Source organism: Camelus bactrianus, chromosome 1 (assembly GCF_048773025.1).
Source record: "Camelus bactrianus isolate YW-2024 breed Bactrian camel chromosome 1, ASM4877302v1, whole genome shotgun sequence".
Classification (NCBI taxonomy): Eukaryota; Metazoa; Chordata; class Mammalia; order Artiodactyla; family Camelidae; genus Camelus; species Camelus bactrianus.
This window is the reverse complement of record NC_133539.1, coordinates 109,359,558-109,375,750: the sequence shown is the minus strand read 5'-3', so window position 1 is coordinate 109,375,750 and position 16,193 is coordinate 109,359,558. Positions and strand designations below refer to the sequence as shown.

Here is a 16,193-nt window from a genome sequence, read left to right as displayed (position 1 = left end):
AACAGAAGAGCAGTGAATACTTTATAAACATTTTATGAGGCCAGCATTAATCTGATATGAAAATAAGGCAAAGACAGTGTAAGGAAAGAATAGTACAGAAAGTATTTCTTATGAACATAAACATAAAAATCTTCAATAAAATATTAGAAAATAAAATTCAGCAATATAGTAAAAGAATCAAGTCACAACCAAGTGTAGTTTATTTTGGCAATGCAAGGCCAGTTCAATATCTGAAAATCAGTGAATGTGATTCACCATATCATCAGGTTAAAGAGGAAAAACCACATGATCATATCAATTGATGGAGAAAAAATATTTGACAAAATTTAACATCCCTTCATAACAAAACCTCTCAAGAAACTAGGAATAGAGGGAAATTTCCTAAATCCAAAAAAGAACATCTACCTAAAACCTAGCAAAAGTAGCATATTTAATGGTGAAAAGAGGAATATTTTCCCCCTAGGATTAGAAACAAGGGATGGATGTCCACTCTCTCTGTTCCTAATAAACATTATATTGAAAGTCCTATCCAGTGCATTAAGATAAGAGAAAGAAATAAAAGTCATATAGAGCAGAAAGGAAAAAATAAAATTCTCCTATTCACAGACAATATGTCTATCTACACAGAAAAATTCCAAGTAATCTACAAAAGAAGTTCCTAGTACCAAAAGGTAAGTTTAGTATGGCCATGGGATACAAGGTCAGCACCCCAAAATTAATCATATTTATACAGGCAATAAATGATTAGAAACTGAATTTAAAAATTACTATTTCCCATAGCTCCAAAAATGAAATACTTAAGTATAAATCTAAAAAAAAAAGTGCAAGAACTTTAGGCTGAAAACTAAAAATAATATGATCAAACAAATTAAAGAAGACTTAAATAAGTGAGATATACCATGTTCATGAAATGAAAGACTCAATATCATCGTTGGCAATTCTCTCTAAATTCATCTATAGATTTAATGCGATTTCAATCACACTCCTTGGAGGAATTTTGTAGATTGTTGATATAGGCAAGATGATTCTAAAATTTAGATGGAAAGATACAGCAACTAGAATAACCAAACCAATTTTGAAAAAAAAAAAGTTGGCCTCCTCCAACTGATGCAATGATAAAGCTACAGTAATTACAACAGTGTGATGTTGGCAAAGGGATACACAGCTTAATGGAGCGTAACAGAGTTAAGAAATAAACCCACACACAGATGGAATTTTTACAGAAAAATTTTGTCTTTGTAAAAACAATCCAATTGAAAAATGGGTAAAAGAACAGATATATCACCAAACAAGTGATTACAGGCGCCAAATAAGAGATTACAGATGTTCAGCATGATTAGCCATCAGGAAGATGCAAACTGAAAGCAGAATGAGATATCACACCTATTAGAAGAGCAATAATAAAAAAAAATCATGATAATTTTGGCTGATAGGGTTGTGGAGAAACTAGATCTCCCATATATGCTGGTGGGATTATAAAATGGTCCAGTCACTCTGGAAAATAGCTTGGCAGTTTCTTATTAAAAAAAACAAAACAGGCACTTAACATATAACTCAATGACTACACTCCTGGGCTTTTATACCAGAGAAATAAAAACTTATGTTTACACAAAAACATACACACAAATGTTTATAGAAGCTCCATTCATAATCACCACAAACTGTAAATAGCTAAATGACCTTCAGTGGGTGAATGAATAAATACCTTGCAGTACATCCATATCAGGGGTACTTCTCAACAGTACTCTTAGAAGCAATGGGAGGAGATGACTATAAAGTACCTGCACAGGAGAATATTGAGTCGGGGGGACAGAACTGCTCTGTATTCTGATTGTGGTGGTGGTGACATGAATCTGTGCCTGTGTTAAAACTCACTGAACCACACACGAGCAAATTTCATTTTACTGTATGCTAATTTAAATTAAAACAAAAATTTAAAAATACCAACCAAACAGAAAAGTCAAGGCAGGATTAAGACAACACAAAAACGTGGATGATACAGAAAGGTGTAAAACAGAAGGTGGCAATGCAAAGCAGGGTTGTAACAATCATGCCTTTTGCAACCTGCTTTCTTTGCTTAAGTCTTTATATGTCAGTGAGTGGTTGTGTGCCATCATTTTGAATGGCTGCATAGTACTCTAAGCTATAGATGGTTTCATAATCATTATAAGCAATCTCCTGTTGTTGGATATTTAACTTTTCCCAAATGTTTTGCTGTTATAAACAATGGTGTGATGAACATTCTGATACACATCGCTTTACACACTTTTCAGATCCGTTCCTTCAAATAAATTCTTAAACATGGATCACTGAGCATGAAGATTTTTAAGATTTTTTGCTAGACATTGGCCAACTTTTCTCATGAATTATCTTAACAGTTTATGATCCTCTCAACAGTGCAAGAGAATGCCGATTTTGCTTGTTCTTGCTGTGCTAGATTAAAAAGTTGGCCACAGTTCTTTGTAGTTCCTCCCCCAAAGAGGTCTTTTATTCCTTCCCTTGAATTTGGGTGGGACTTAGGATGTGGTTTGGCCAGTTAGCAGATGGCAAAAGTGACTCTTTGCAAGCTCGGAGCCTTGGCCTAGAGACTTTGCAGTTTCCACTTTCATTCTTGGGATTCCAGCCACAACCACCATGTGACTGCGTCCAGGCTAGCCCCCTGGAGGGTGAGAGGCCACATGGAGTGGAGCAAAACCGTCTCAGGTGAGGCCACCCTAGACCAGCTGGTCTCCAGCCAACCCTCCAACTGATCACCACACATGAGCGAGCCCAGCCAAGACCCGTGATCAGCCAGGTGGGGCTCAGGCAAGAACGCCCAGCCAACCTGCAGGCTTCGTGAGCTGGTAAATGCCGATTGTCTTAAGCCACTGAGCTTTGGGGTGGTTTGTAATGTAAAAATAGATCCCTAATACAATCACTGACATTTGATTTTTGTTAATCCTTTAAGTTTTTTTTTTTTAATTATTTTTTGGTGGGGAGGTAATTAGGGTTTTATTTATTTATTTTAATGGAGGTACTGGGGATTGAACCCAGGACTTCGTGCATGCTCTAGACTATACCCTCCCCACTAATCCTTCAAGTTTTTATCAAGGAATAATGACGTCGCATTGTTCTTGTGTATGTCTTTAATTTTCAGTGCACTATTTTTCACACATCTATGTGCCATTTTTAACGCTTAGTTTGTGAATCGCCTATTTCCCTATTGATGCATTATTGCTTTCCTTATTGATTTTCCTTATTAACCCTTTGCCTGCTCACAGTGCTTTCACAGAATAACAGTACTTTCTCATAAACTTGCTCTGCATGCCAAAGAGAATGGCATTCTCAAACAAGTTCAGAAAATACAATGTGGCCTCCAAAGGGATTACTCTGAAGGGGTTAACATTCACTTTAGTGCAGTTTCTAGCATATTCACTATCAAAGAAAATCAGCCCGTGACTTGATAATGAAGATCTTAAGCATTTCAGCGTTAAAAGCATCATTTAGCTCTGGTCGTAGGATCAGGCGCCCTGGCCATCGGCACAAATGCTGCCTGCGCCTTCCTGTGATGCCCTAGGCGTGGGTCTGCGGGCCCCTGCCTTTCCACCTTCCCCACCTGAAACACTCTGGGGCATTTTTCGAAGTGGGTGCCAAGCTGTATTTGGGTGCTAGATGCCTTGTGAAAAAAGGGTTTGAGAAACACGCCCACTTCCTTCTCTTTTGTAGGTCGCAATGCACAGTGCTCTCAGAAGTCCTGCAGCAAAGAAGTCGGCTTAACCCAGGGCCATTTTGTCAAACAGAATCTGGGAGACACTGGGCTGGAACAACGTCCAGAAGTGGAGAGAAGCTGTGAAACTAAACCAACCGCCTGTTGGTTTAGGGCTCAACCACAAACCTCTTCTGCGAACGTCTCCTAATGGCCAAGGACTTCCTACCGCTCCCAATTCAGGTCTGTCTCTTTGTTAAAGAAAGAGTGAGCCAAAAACCAAAATACTCTTTCAGCCCCTCCGAGGCAGGCACTGAGGTAGCCTCACACGTGGAACGCAGATCGGCTGGAAGCTCCACTCACCATCAGTTCTCACCCTTCTCTCTCCTCCCTCACAGGGACAGGGGCTGACATCCAACGTCCCCCTGAGGCCCACCCCCGGCTCCGTCCCAAACTGCTGCTACTGCTCATCACCCCCACCCGAGGACCACGAAGCTCCCCGCCTCTCTGATGGGTGTGCGGCTGTGACTTGTACTCGCACTCACAAGTGTGTAAGAGCACTTCCGGGAGGCTTCTCTGCTCCCGGATGGGCCTGGGCCTGGTTCACGGTACAGCCCTGTGCTTCCTAAAGGTGTGGAGTGGTAAGACTTTGCTGACTGTGACATTCCTGTATCAAATAAAACTCTTAATTTAAGGGAAAAAATCAATTTGCCCCGTCTCCAGTGATAGAGTGAAGCGTCATTTGGAGCAAAATTTAAAGTAAGATCTAAACTTTAAATACAATCAGATACCATTACACTCATCCAAGTCAGGACCAAACCCAAAGGAGGTCCCTCTTGGGATTTCGGGTCACCCGGCTGGCTCCCTCAACTTGTTCTACAAGTTGTCACCCAAACATTTTCTGAAGCTGTAGCTTTGGCTGTCTCAGTACAAGTGTGTTAGCAATTATTTTCCGCTGCACCTAAGAAGTGGTTCCAGGCCCCTTTCCCAGATGCTGCGGGCTCTGCTTCCTACTCCCTACCCTCGAGGATGTGAAGATGCTGTGGACATGCCCAGGCACGTCTGGTGCGCTGCCCTGGGCCTGCCTGCTACCCAGTCAGGAGAGTTCTCCCACCCAACAGCTTCTCCAGGTCTCTGTGGGTTCGAAGCAGGCTCTGTTTAAAGGCCTTATTTACTCAGAATTCCTAATGCAAAGATGGCAAACAGATTTCATGTTGTTCATTAACTCTGACTGATTGGAAGTGGCTGCCTGGAGCGCTTATCAATTAGCAAAGACAGTCAGGTTGTGTGTGTGCGTGTGTGTGTATGAATGTGAGTGAGTGTGCATACACGCGTGGGTGTATACATGGTGGGGTGCTGCAGGATTCACATCAGATATTTGTCATCATTGACTTAAGGGGTTCCTTAACTCTCTCCGTAACCAGCTGCCACACTTACAATTTGGATTCTCTGGCTCTGGAACATTTTCCTGCAGGAGCTGAGAGTCAGAAAACCTCAGCTAAAGCATTTGTAACTTCTGAAAAAACAACCCTGAAACAGCCCCTGGCTACGTATTCAACAGAGGTTTCTCCGTGTTGTGGTTTCTGCCCGGAGTGCGGTGGGCAGTTCTAGTGCAGGGAGTGTGAGCTCTGATGTCCCAGGAACAGCAAGCTGGATGATGACAGGGGACAGTCCAGCTTTGCAGGCCCCCCAACGGGTACTGCCAGACGCCATGTGGAAGCTCCATTCAGCACCTCTACTGATGGGATGACAGCAAGTGTGGCCGAGCCCAGGACCGGGACCGCTGGGGCGTGCCTCCTGAAGCCCTGACTGACCCCGGCTTTCACTGGGCTCTTGAAAACCCAGGGCCACTCACGATTCCTTCTGCAGAATGGAGCTCGACCGGGATGTCCCAGGTCTGGAAACATGATAGCTTGCCCTGAGCACACACATGATCAAAGGAGGCACAGAGTGTCCGCTCGGGGATAAGGGAGGATGACCTGAAGGCATGCAGGCCCCAGCAGAAATCTGACTCCTCCAGAATAACGTTTGGGGCCTGAAGTCACCGGGGCTCCTCTCGTTCTGTGCATACACCCATTACAGGTTAAACTTCTGAAGCTCTCCTCCGGCATGAAGATCCAAGATGCCAGTGATCTTTTTATCACCTGTTGCATAAAGTTTACCCCACCTGGTGTCCCTCTGCTGGACGCTTTTCCCCAGATGCCGCATGACCTGCTCCTTCACCACCTCCGTTACTCAAATGTCACCTCCTCAAGGAGGCCTTTCTCAACCACTCTATTTTAAATTGTCCCTGTGGTAGGCTGCATAATGGCCCTTAAAGATATCCATGTCCTAATTCTAGGAACCTGTGAATGTTACCTTATACAGCAAAGGGGACTCTGCAGGCGTGATTACATTAAGGGTCTCGAGATGGGAAGGTTATCCTGGGTTATCCGGGTGGGCCCAGCGTAAGCACCAGGATGCCTATAAAATGCGGAGACTTAACCACTTGTACGGGGAGAAGGCAAAGTGATGATGGAGGCAGAGATTGGAGTGACACAGTGACAAGTGAGAAGTGCCAGAATCTTCTAGAAGCCGGCAGAGTCGAGAAAAGAGTCTCACCTAGCACCTCCAAAAGGAACCTGCCTGCCACCCGAGAGACTGATTAGCCCAGCGTGATGGATTTGGGACTAGTAGTCTCCAAATTGTTAAAGAGAATAAATTTCTTAAGCCGCCAAGTTTGGGATAATATGTTACAGCAGCCCGGGGAAACTGATACTCACGCGTGGGCACCTTTCACCTGCTTCTTGCTTTACCTTCTCCCCTGGCCTTATCTGACTCCTTGCATTTTTATTGTTAGGGTCATCAGTCGCCCTCACGAGGGGGTCAGCTCCACTGGGACAGGCACCTTTATCTGTTGTGTTCTCTGATGCTCCCCAGCGCCGGCGTTTGGAGATGCTTTTTGTGGAAGGAATGGGTCAGTGTTAGTGTGGACTCCAGCTCAGCCCCAGAGCAGGGCAGCCTCTCCCTCACTTCGGTCTAGGCTCCCAGCAGGTCTTACTGCTGGGCCCATCCCATCCTGACCTACAGAGGATGCTGTCTTACTTGCAGGGTGCCAAGGCCACTCTCTTCTGACCCTCTGGAAGCCTTGGACGCTGGGAGGTGGCATGTGAGTGGCCCACAAAAGCCAGGCGGGGCTCTTATGACTGGCAGGCCCCATCCCAGCCTTGTCCCACCCCGCAGGTCTGACAGTGGCCCCTTGCTCGGGGACCACAGCAGCCACATCTTAGCTTTCTCCTCTGTCAACAGGGGTAACACATGACCCCATCCAGGGGTGTGGCCAGAACTAAGGGAAATCATTGGTTGCCAATCCATCCTCCCTTTAGTTAGGTATTGCTTACTTTTGTTTTGGGGAGAGCTGAGTGCTGCTAGTCCATTTCAGAGAAGAAGGGGCCCTGGCCTGTTCTTGTGATGCTCAGGGCAGTAGCAGGTCACAGTGGCCCACTGAGTAGGCCCCAGGGCTTGTCCTGGAGCCGTACTCCCAGGAATTCTGCCCTAAAAGGATACTGACTCAGATTGCAAGGAGAGCTGGTCACCTCCTGCTGGGACCTTGAACCCACAGGCCAGTCCTCATGACCTGCCGGTACCTCTCCTTGGGGATGTGGGGCTAGCCGGTGTTTCACAGAGCAATGCCCCCAGAGGCTCGGGATGCTCCAGGCCTCCTCCTTCACACTGCACCCTGGACATACCCCTTACAGGTTAGGGCATCAGTGCTGAGAGCAATATGGTAAAACCTTAAGGCCGAGTCTAGGCGAGCTCTCAGGCACCCGGCCCTGAGTCTTTCGTGCAGAGCAGAAGACCAAGGTGAGGGGTGGGGTCTGGTTGGGGGTGGTGTCGAGGGCAGTAGGGGGGTGGGGGGGTCTCCAACGTGGTCTCTCCTCCAGCTGTAGCTGCAGAGTCATCCTGTTTTTAGCCCATCATGCTCTCAGATACAGTCAACTGCAGAGTCAGCACACGGATGGCCTTGACTGTCCTCCCAGAGCCCCCAGGACCCATCCCGGCAAAGCGAGGATTCCCAAGGAAGGGCCGCTCACTCGCTCTCACTGAGATACTTGTCCCCGGAGGGAAGGCCCTGAAGACTAGTCTTCGGAGGAGAGGCCAGGGAACAGCTGGGACTCAGGAGGGACGGCTTGGACCTGGTGTGCCGGCAGGGGGAGGCCAGATTGCAGGGCGGCTGCGGAAGCAGGAGCCGTGTGAAGGGTAACAGCTGAGGCCGTGGTGGTGATTGGGGGTGGGAGGGGGGTCAGATTATTCCAGCTCTCACTCTTGCTGGCCTTGTGATCCTGGACAAAAGACCACCTTTCTCAGCCTCAGTTTACTCAAATGAAGATAGCACGAGTACCAATCAAATGTGCCTGTTGTGAAACTTAATTCACAGGAGAATGATCAAGTACAAGGCCTGGCAGGGTGCCCAGTGTGAGGTCAGCCCTCAGCAAATGTTAGGTACAGTGATGACAACTGGGCGATGATGAGGACAGCAGGGGGTTCTGTGGCCCGAAGGCTTCATTTCTCTCTCCCATGACACATGCAGCCTCTTACTGCTCCCCGTGGGATGCGGGAAGAGGGGAAGGGGGCACCCACATCCATCCACAGGGCAGAGAGGACCCTGCTCCCCACAGTCTGCACTCTGCAGCTGCTGTCTGTGGTGGGGGCGTCAGATCCAGGCGCGCAGGAGCGGAATGAGAGGTCACAGGTGGTGGCCTTACCTTGGCTGTCGTAGGACGTGATAACCTGGGTCTGCTGGGGGTGCTGTTTCTCCACCAGGTTTCCTATTTAAAGAAGACAGAGGGACCAGCGGTGACCACTGAGCCCACGTGAGGTAGAATCTTCTCCGAGCAGAACAGAAAGCTGGCGGGGGCCCGGCTCATTCCAGGTCTGGTCTAAACATGTGTGAATCAGCAGTGTTGCACATCTGAATGCAGAGCCAGGTGACCGTGCGCTGGTGCACACACACCCTCCTGCTCTCAGCAGGGGCCACAAGAGGTCGCGTTTCTTCTCAAGAAGTTGGGGATGACTCCCATGGGCTAAGTGACCACAAGTCCCAACTTCGGCATCACCAGGCAGTTCCCCTAGGGCAAAGGGAAGCCTCACCGGTTTCCACAGCTTTCTGTGGAGCACCCTGGGATTGGTTAACTTTTTAAGGGTGGGTGGGTCAGATCCGAGACTTGAATGCAAGTCTCCTGCCTCCAGCTCAGCCTCCTACCTCCCTGTGAGAAGAACAAGGGGGGGGGGGCCACTCGCCTCCTACTCCAGCCTAGGAGTTGGGGTGCTTGCAGGTTGCTTCAGTTTCACAAGCACCTGCAGGACACCCACCACGCGAACGCTCTCTCCACACACTGGGAATATTCATGTCCCCGACACACAGAGCCGTCCTCAGAGCTGAGTGAAGTCAGGCTGCTGTAGAAAGATGCCCAGTTCCTGCCGTGGGCCATGGAGGGGGAACCCTTAGGCATATCTGCCCCTCCCATGGGAAGCACTGCCTTTCCTGTATCTCTCCCTTCACGGCCGCTGTGGTGGCCTGGTCTTACTGAGGCTGCCCTTGACCCTCTGCTTCAGAGGAGTAGGGGGTGGCCCCGGGAAAGGCCCGAGTTACGGCAGTAGGAGGTCTCCCCGCCACCACCACCCTGGCCCCTGCCAGGCTGCAGAAAGGCCATTGGCCTGCTACTGGAAGTGACCACTGGGACTGGTGCCTGAGCCTGGTGCAAGCAGGCCGCTGGGGCGCTGGCCTGACCTGGTTCCATTCACATGACGTCCCTAGTGTACCCAACCAGATCTGCCACTCAGCATTTCCCACGCCTGGGCCAGGCAGAGGCCAGTCAAGGTGGGTTCATTCAGCTGGACTGAACCTGCGATCCACCTGGCAGGGTCTTTGCCCTGGAGAAGCCCGCCTGCTCCAGCAGGCCCCTCCCCTCCGCCCCTCCGGGGCTGAAGTAGGTCGTTCGGCTGAGGGCCAGGACCACTGTGGGTGCTGACCCAGGGTGATGCAGTGTGCTGGGCTGCAACCCCAGGCCAGACCCAGGCGAGGACAGGGAGACCGCCTCCTGCGGGCACAGCTGGCCGATGGAGGAAATAAGATCTGGGAAGGGAATCCTCAAGGAGGCTGATTGGCTGGCATGGCTGCTGTGGGATATTTATAGTCAGGGCTGCACAACTGATTTCCCTGTAGCTGTGGGGCATTAGTCCCTGTGCTGCTAGGCAGACTTCAGCCAGGACCAAGGAAAGCAGCCAATCACAGCAGGGGAAGCCCGTTGCCGGGGAAGTTGGTGGCTCGGCCCAAACACCTGCTGCTTGGAAAAGTTTGGAGCAGTCAGGCTCCCCCTCACCCCACGCCGCCAATGCCCCAGCCCAAGGAGCGTGTGGGGCAGCAAGAGGGGGAACATGTGCCCTTTTGGACCAACCCCACGTTCAGCCACATTTGTGCACACTCCACCAAGCATAAGCCATCAGCTGCTTCCTTTTCAGATGAAAGCCATCCAGTTTCCAGGGCTGGGCAGCCTGCTGGTTACCAGGGCTAGGTGCCTTGCACATCAGCAAGGCAAGTGCGTATTCTGGACCTCACCATCGGAAAACACAGAAAGAAGCTATAACTTTCATTTCTGCCTGCATTCAAGCATGCCACTTGAAAAAATATACACATTTTACTTGAAGTAATTTTAAAATTACATATGCTGGTGGAGTGGTGGAACCATCATCTTTTCCAGGATGAAGTCTTCTGGGGGATCTCTTTCCAGCCCTGCATTTATCCGAAACTCTCAGTTCTAGGGTGGTTTTTGCAAGAACTACTTTAATCATTGTCTTCATCGGCGGGCACACTGTACTAAGACCCACTTCATGTCTTTAAGAAGAGTCTTGTAAGTCTGGTAACAGTTACTGTGTCCCTTTGTGTTTTGTTATATTTTTCTACTAACCTTCCCCCAAACCAGGAACCCTGAAGATGGTAAAAAAAAAAAAAAAAAAAAAAAAAAAAGAGGATGAATTCAGTATCTTTTCGATCCTCTCCTGATGTGACAACATGCCCGAGAAGCCACAAGATGAATTTCAGACAGCTCAGGCAAGGTAAGAGCTGCAACAGATGAAGATGCTGTGTTTCTTCCCCCCGCCAGGCCCATTTGCCCTCACCCCACCCGCACATTGGCTGAGCATGGCTGCGTGCATAGGCAGCTATGCGTTTCTGCGGCTGACAGGTCTCTGGAGGTCTGACTCTTATTGTAAATCTCATGAGCCCGCAGCATAGATTCGCTAACACTGATGTCTGCTTCCATAGAGCTAGAGCTGGTGCATCTCCCATCAGATGGCCCCGGTAGCAGGGTTAAGGAGGCCATCCCACCCACATGTGCACATCAGCCAGGACATTGAGGGGTGGTCCCTGGGGGCAGGGGTGTCTTGGAGATATCACCTCCACGCACAGCAAGGGGGACACAGGCAAGCTCTTCACCTCCAGGGTGCTGAGACTCCACTGCGGTGAATGGCCTTATGAGCAATCATTCTAACAGGGCCCCAGGAGGGCAGGCATTCTTGACTGTCCTGTTCACTGTTTCACTTACAACAGTTAGAACTCCTCTTGCCACGAGTGAGCACTGTAAGGAAGGAATGAATGAACGAATTTACTCTTAGAAGTTCATCCTTCCCCTTTATTACTGTCAGAAGGATGGCAGAGCATAGCAACTGAGGTCTTGTCTCCCACTTGAGCAGGGTCACACTGGCACTGATGAGTCAGTCATCTGATCCAGGGGCTCACACAGCCAGGGTCCCATCGGGGCTCTGGGAGTGGAGGTCTGATTCCTGCTAGAATTCTCACATGCCCTCAGTGCAGTTCCACAATGTTTGTTCCTGGAGGTTGGGCTTATAACTCTCAGAAGGGCACAGAATAAGGCCCAGTATATCGGTCCAGGCACAGCATTGCCAGAGAAATCCTGGCCCTGCAGGACGACTGCCGCCTGGCACCAAAAAGAAGAGGCTTTGGAAGCTGATTTCCCTCAGATCTTATTGTATTCTGGGTCCCAGGCCAGGAGTCACAGAACCCTTGACCGGCATTTCCCTAGGCCTTGAGTAACACTATCCAAGGCAGGCCGCCATCTTCACAAAATTTTCAAAAGACGGATGACCTGAGAAGCCCCATCTCTCTTGGGAACACATCCAAACCCCACCATCCCAAATGACTCCAGGTTCTCCCTGATAGCCAGCAAACATGTGGATGCTCAGGTTTACAGCATTCACCCCCGCAATAGCCAAGGAAAACTTGCCATGGTCACAGTGACCCCAGAGACCTGGTTGAGTCCTGAGCAGCCACTGCCTCAGTGGTTAGATGTCTAGACCAGTCTCCAAACAAACAAAAGAAACCCAGTGCATACAGGCATTTTTCAATATGTTGAATTCCAGAGATCGAAAAGAAAATAAAATGAAAACGAGAGAATTTACCATGCAGGTCACTGCCTTCCAATTTCTGCCATCTCCGGATTCCGTTTCCGACGACTTGGAGTCCTGTGAAGTAACAAGGACCAGCGTGAGGCTCTGCAGTAGAGAGACCCAGGCCAGGTGCACCATTTGCAAACAGCTCTGGGTCAAAGTGTGGCTGGTGGATCTTGGCTCTTCAGGGATCTGAGGGAGGTGGCCAGTGAGATGCACTTGGAGGAATGAATGCCATCTTCCACATTTAAAACATTTACAACATCACCACGGGAGTTTTCGAGGGTGGCGGGCTGGTGACCAGGATCATCCAGGGAGAATTTTCACAATAGAGATGGCCTTTTGCCACTCCCACATCTCCACTGCACGGATGTGGAAGTATTATTATGAAGACATTTGCCATTCATTTTGCCTGCCTATTTCTGTACGTGGTGAATCTTCCACTTACAGAGTCTTGATGGGGAGTGGTGGGTGGGCACAGACAGCCCATCCCTATGGGAACAGAAAGTTATTGTTGCCTGCTATCCCAGCCTCCCTTGCAGCTAGAGCAGGGACCTGTGTGGCCGAGGAAAGGCAGTCAGATGCACCTGTGTCCCATTCCATCCTGGGACCTTGTGAGGGAACAGGGAAGGAGATGGAAGCACGTCCTCTCTCTCTCTCTCCCTCTCTCTCTGGCAGCAGCTATAAGTGGTAGCTGCAAGGTCGAGTTCCTGGCACAGAACTGGCATACGTCCTGGCAGGGCAAGCAGCGGCAATAAAATCAAGTTCCTGGCGCAGAAGGAGCATCCAGTGCTCCTTGGTGGCAGCGGAGGCTTCCTCACCAGACCAGCGCTGCTGTGCAGCTTATGGCCCCGTTCCTGGAAGCTCGGCCTACAAGCTGCTTCTCCAGCCTTTTCCACCATTCTGAACCCTCCAGTCTTTTCTTGACACCCTGCTTTTCTGCAGAGCCCTCCACCATCAGTGTCTGGACTTACTGCTCGGAACCCTCCCTGATACACCCGGGGAGTGGAGTGCACACATCCCATCAACTTTGAGGAAAAAGCTAAGACATCAAAGCTCTTTCAGACCTGGCATGGGCAGTTTGAGGCTACCTCCTCCACGGCCAGGGGAATACACGATAGGCGTTGAGGGCTCCCAGGCACGTTTTGGAGAAGCACCGCTCTAAGGAAGTGGCTGGGGACATGCTAGGGCCCTACTGGAAAGGGGAGGAGGGTAGAATCTGCTGCCTGGCAGCCTAAATTCCTGGTGCCCACGCTCCTTGCCTCCTTGTCCCTCTGACTCTTTTCTGCCACACAGACACAGCAGAAAGTCACCTGGTCACAACTTCACATAGTCCTTTGCATGTGACAGTAACCAAGCTTCACTTCTTTTCTTATGCGGAGCTCAGGCCCTCCTTTGCAGAGCTGGGGAAGATTCCCTGCCCTGCCGGGGACCTGGAGCGGGGAAGTGACAGGATGAAACACCTAGAAGTCTGTGTGAGGGTGTGTTTTGGATCTTTGCGCACCAAGAGGAGGCCTTGGAACAAGCTAGTCTTGTTCAGTGTTGCCCCTCCTTAGGGAGTGGGCCTGCAGGCTGGCATAGCCAGGGGTCTCCCGGACATGACTGCTGCAGCAGGCCTCGGAGGCCGTGCGCTCGCCCTCTGATGGGCTCCCGTGCAAACCTGTCTGATGGTGAATAAGTGACACAGGTCTCTCCACTGCCGTAGAGTGGGAGATATGTCCGTCGGGAAAATATTTGGAGAACAGTATCGGCAGAGAGGGGTCAGCAAACAGGGGTCTTCTTTCCCTGAGTCACGTTTAGGAGAGTGAAGTGCGTTGGTCTGGAGTCATGCAGGGTTTGTGCCGGGTGTCAAACACCTCTCGGAGCAGCCCTGATCTCTGGCATTTATGGCCCTTCTCTGTGATCTCCACCCTCGCTAGTGTCAGAGCCTTTCGGAGAGATGTGATCAGAGGAGGAGAGGGAGACGGGGCCTCGTGGGGGCCCCTGGCCCCCTGGACTGCGGTACGTGTAGCAGAGGCAGCCACAATTCTCTCAAGGAAGGCCAATGGCTTCTGCCAGTTCCCTCCTTACAAACACCCTGGGCGGGCCATTTCCTCTTCTCCCACTAGTAGATCTGAGAACTAAAGTACCAACTGACCCAAACAACTCCAGGGCCCCAAATCCCCAGGGAGACTGGAGTGCCTGTCAATATCCTCAGCTCTCCATAATTGACTTCTTTCCCCTGCCTGCCTCCCCAAGAAGTTCCCAGGAGCTATGGGGCAGCCCCAGCCTGTGTGGCTGGTGGCGGCAAAGCCATCCACGGTGCCAGTGCTTCAGTGGAGCGAGTGGAAGGTGAATGTTCAATATGCACAGGGGCCATGGGGACAGAGGGCCAAGGACAGACTTCAGGGAGCACTGGAGCTGTAAGGGAGGCAGAAGGCGGACGTCATTTTACCTTGAGAGCGGTCAAGCTTCGCTCCCAAAGAACCAGGGCAAAGTCCACCTAGTGCACCTTCACACCAGCCTCCTCAAGGGCTCCTGAGGGCTTCCTGATAGACCCGGACCCAAGGGAGTCTCCGACTTATGGGGGGCTGATTTAACCTCCATTATTATCCATCTATACTCCCTTCACGCTGTGTCCTGTTCTCTGGAGAGTACAGAAGACAGAGTCTTGCTTTCCACAATCACTCTATGAACAGTCGCTGTATCTTACCAGTCTACCCTTGTCCAGAAAGTCTGTAGGATATTAGAATTAATAGATTAGCCAGAGTAGGGAGAGCAGCCTTTAAGTCCAACCCTACCCAAGCTTGTGTGCCTTTTACACCTTGTGTGCCTTCTACTGTAGGAGGCTAGGAGAGGGCTCAAGAGAGGGGACACTGAAGCCATGGGTTGTGCTGGGACACCAAAGGAGCACCCCATCTCAAAATCTAACTCCCCACACAGATCCCCCCGGATCCCCCGTGCCCTGCAATGTGGCCTGTGGGGAGCAGGCCTTGGGCACGCAAGAGTCAGGCCTGAGGCTCTGGTCCCTTTCCCCCAGGGCATCTTCCAACCTGATCTGCACCCTTCAAAGAGTGACTAGCAGGAAAGCGGCTCCCGAGGGTGACAGAAGCACAGCAGGCCTGCATGGGGAGTCAACCCAGGGCAATCACGGGGCTGCGCGTTGCCACGGGACGCCAGAGCCAGAGCTGTGGCGCGGAGGCGCAGGCAGCCTTGGGGAGCCGGACGGCCTCGCTGACTTCGTTCGGGGGCGCGTGGGGCGCCCCCCGGCGGGCGGGCCCCGGGGCGAGGAGGCCAAGGAGCTGGGGGCCGGGGCCGGGGCCGGGGCCGGGCGCGCGTTACCTCCTCTGCGCTGCGGCGGCGCGCCCGGGTCCGCCTGCCGGTCCGGGTGCGCGCCCTGCGCGGCGCGCCGCTTCTCCGAGTGCACGATCAGCAGCATGTCGATGGACACAGCGTTGTCGTCCTTCTTCAGCTCCATGGTGCCGCCCGCTCCGGCCGGTGCGCCGCGGCCGCTCGCGAGGCTGCCTGCGCTGCAAATGGCCCGTGCGCGCCGCTGCCCGGCGCGGGAGACGGCCAGGGCGCGGGAGAGGGCGCTCCCCGCCGCCCAGCCGCGGCGCCGCGTTTCGCTGACTCTGCCAAACGCGCCATTAGGGCCCGCCCGGGAGGGCGCTACCCCCAATGAAGCGGCTCTAAGTCACCTTTGAAAGGAAATCCCCCGCCGAGGCCGCCGCTCCCGAGTCTCCCTCCCCGCGCCCCCGGCCTCCCGCCATGGCGCTGGAGCGCGTCCTGGGCCCCGGGGGTTACTCTCGGGCCGGCGGGGTTCTGCCCCATCCCGCGATTCCAGGCGGCTTTCCGAGAGGGCCTGTAGATCTCCAAAAGGCGCGGCAAATACAGAAATCGCATAGTGAGAGTCAGTGCAGGAAATGTGAATCGGCAGGGGGCTCCAGATTCGACTGCAAGGTGTGGAGAAATTGGCCAAATTTTGGCCTTGGCGCCACTCTTTCGGTGGGTGTACTTAGAGCTTGACAGCTCCCTCCGTAAGAGGGAGATAGGTGGATGATGGGGTCATGACCCCCTCCCCCAT

General features: G+C 51.4%; 1 protein-coding gene across 1 annotated transcript in view; it reads right to left on the bottom strand.

Moving 5' to 3' along the window:
• KY (kyphoscoliosis peptidase) overlaps positions 1–15,770 on the bottom strand; it is a 42,593-nt gene extending 26,823 nt beyond the window's left edge. The window contains exons 1-3 of the mRNA XM_074370927.1: positions 15,452–15,770; positions 12,143–12,205; positions 8,431–8,493 (exon numbers count right to left, since the gene is read on the bottom strand). Coding sequence (XP_074227028.1) covers positions 8,431–8,493; positions 12,143–12,205; positions 15,452–15,587 — 262 coding nt within the window. The 5' untranslated portion in view covers positions 15,588–15,770. The remainder of the gene's footprint in view (positions 1–8,430; positions 8,494–12,142; positions 12,206–15,451) is intronic.
• Positions 15,771–16,193: the final 423 nt, after the last annotated feature.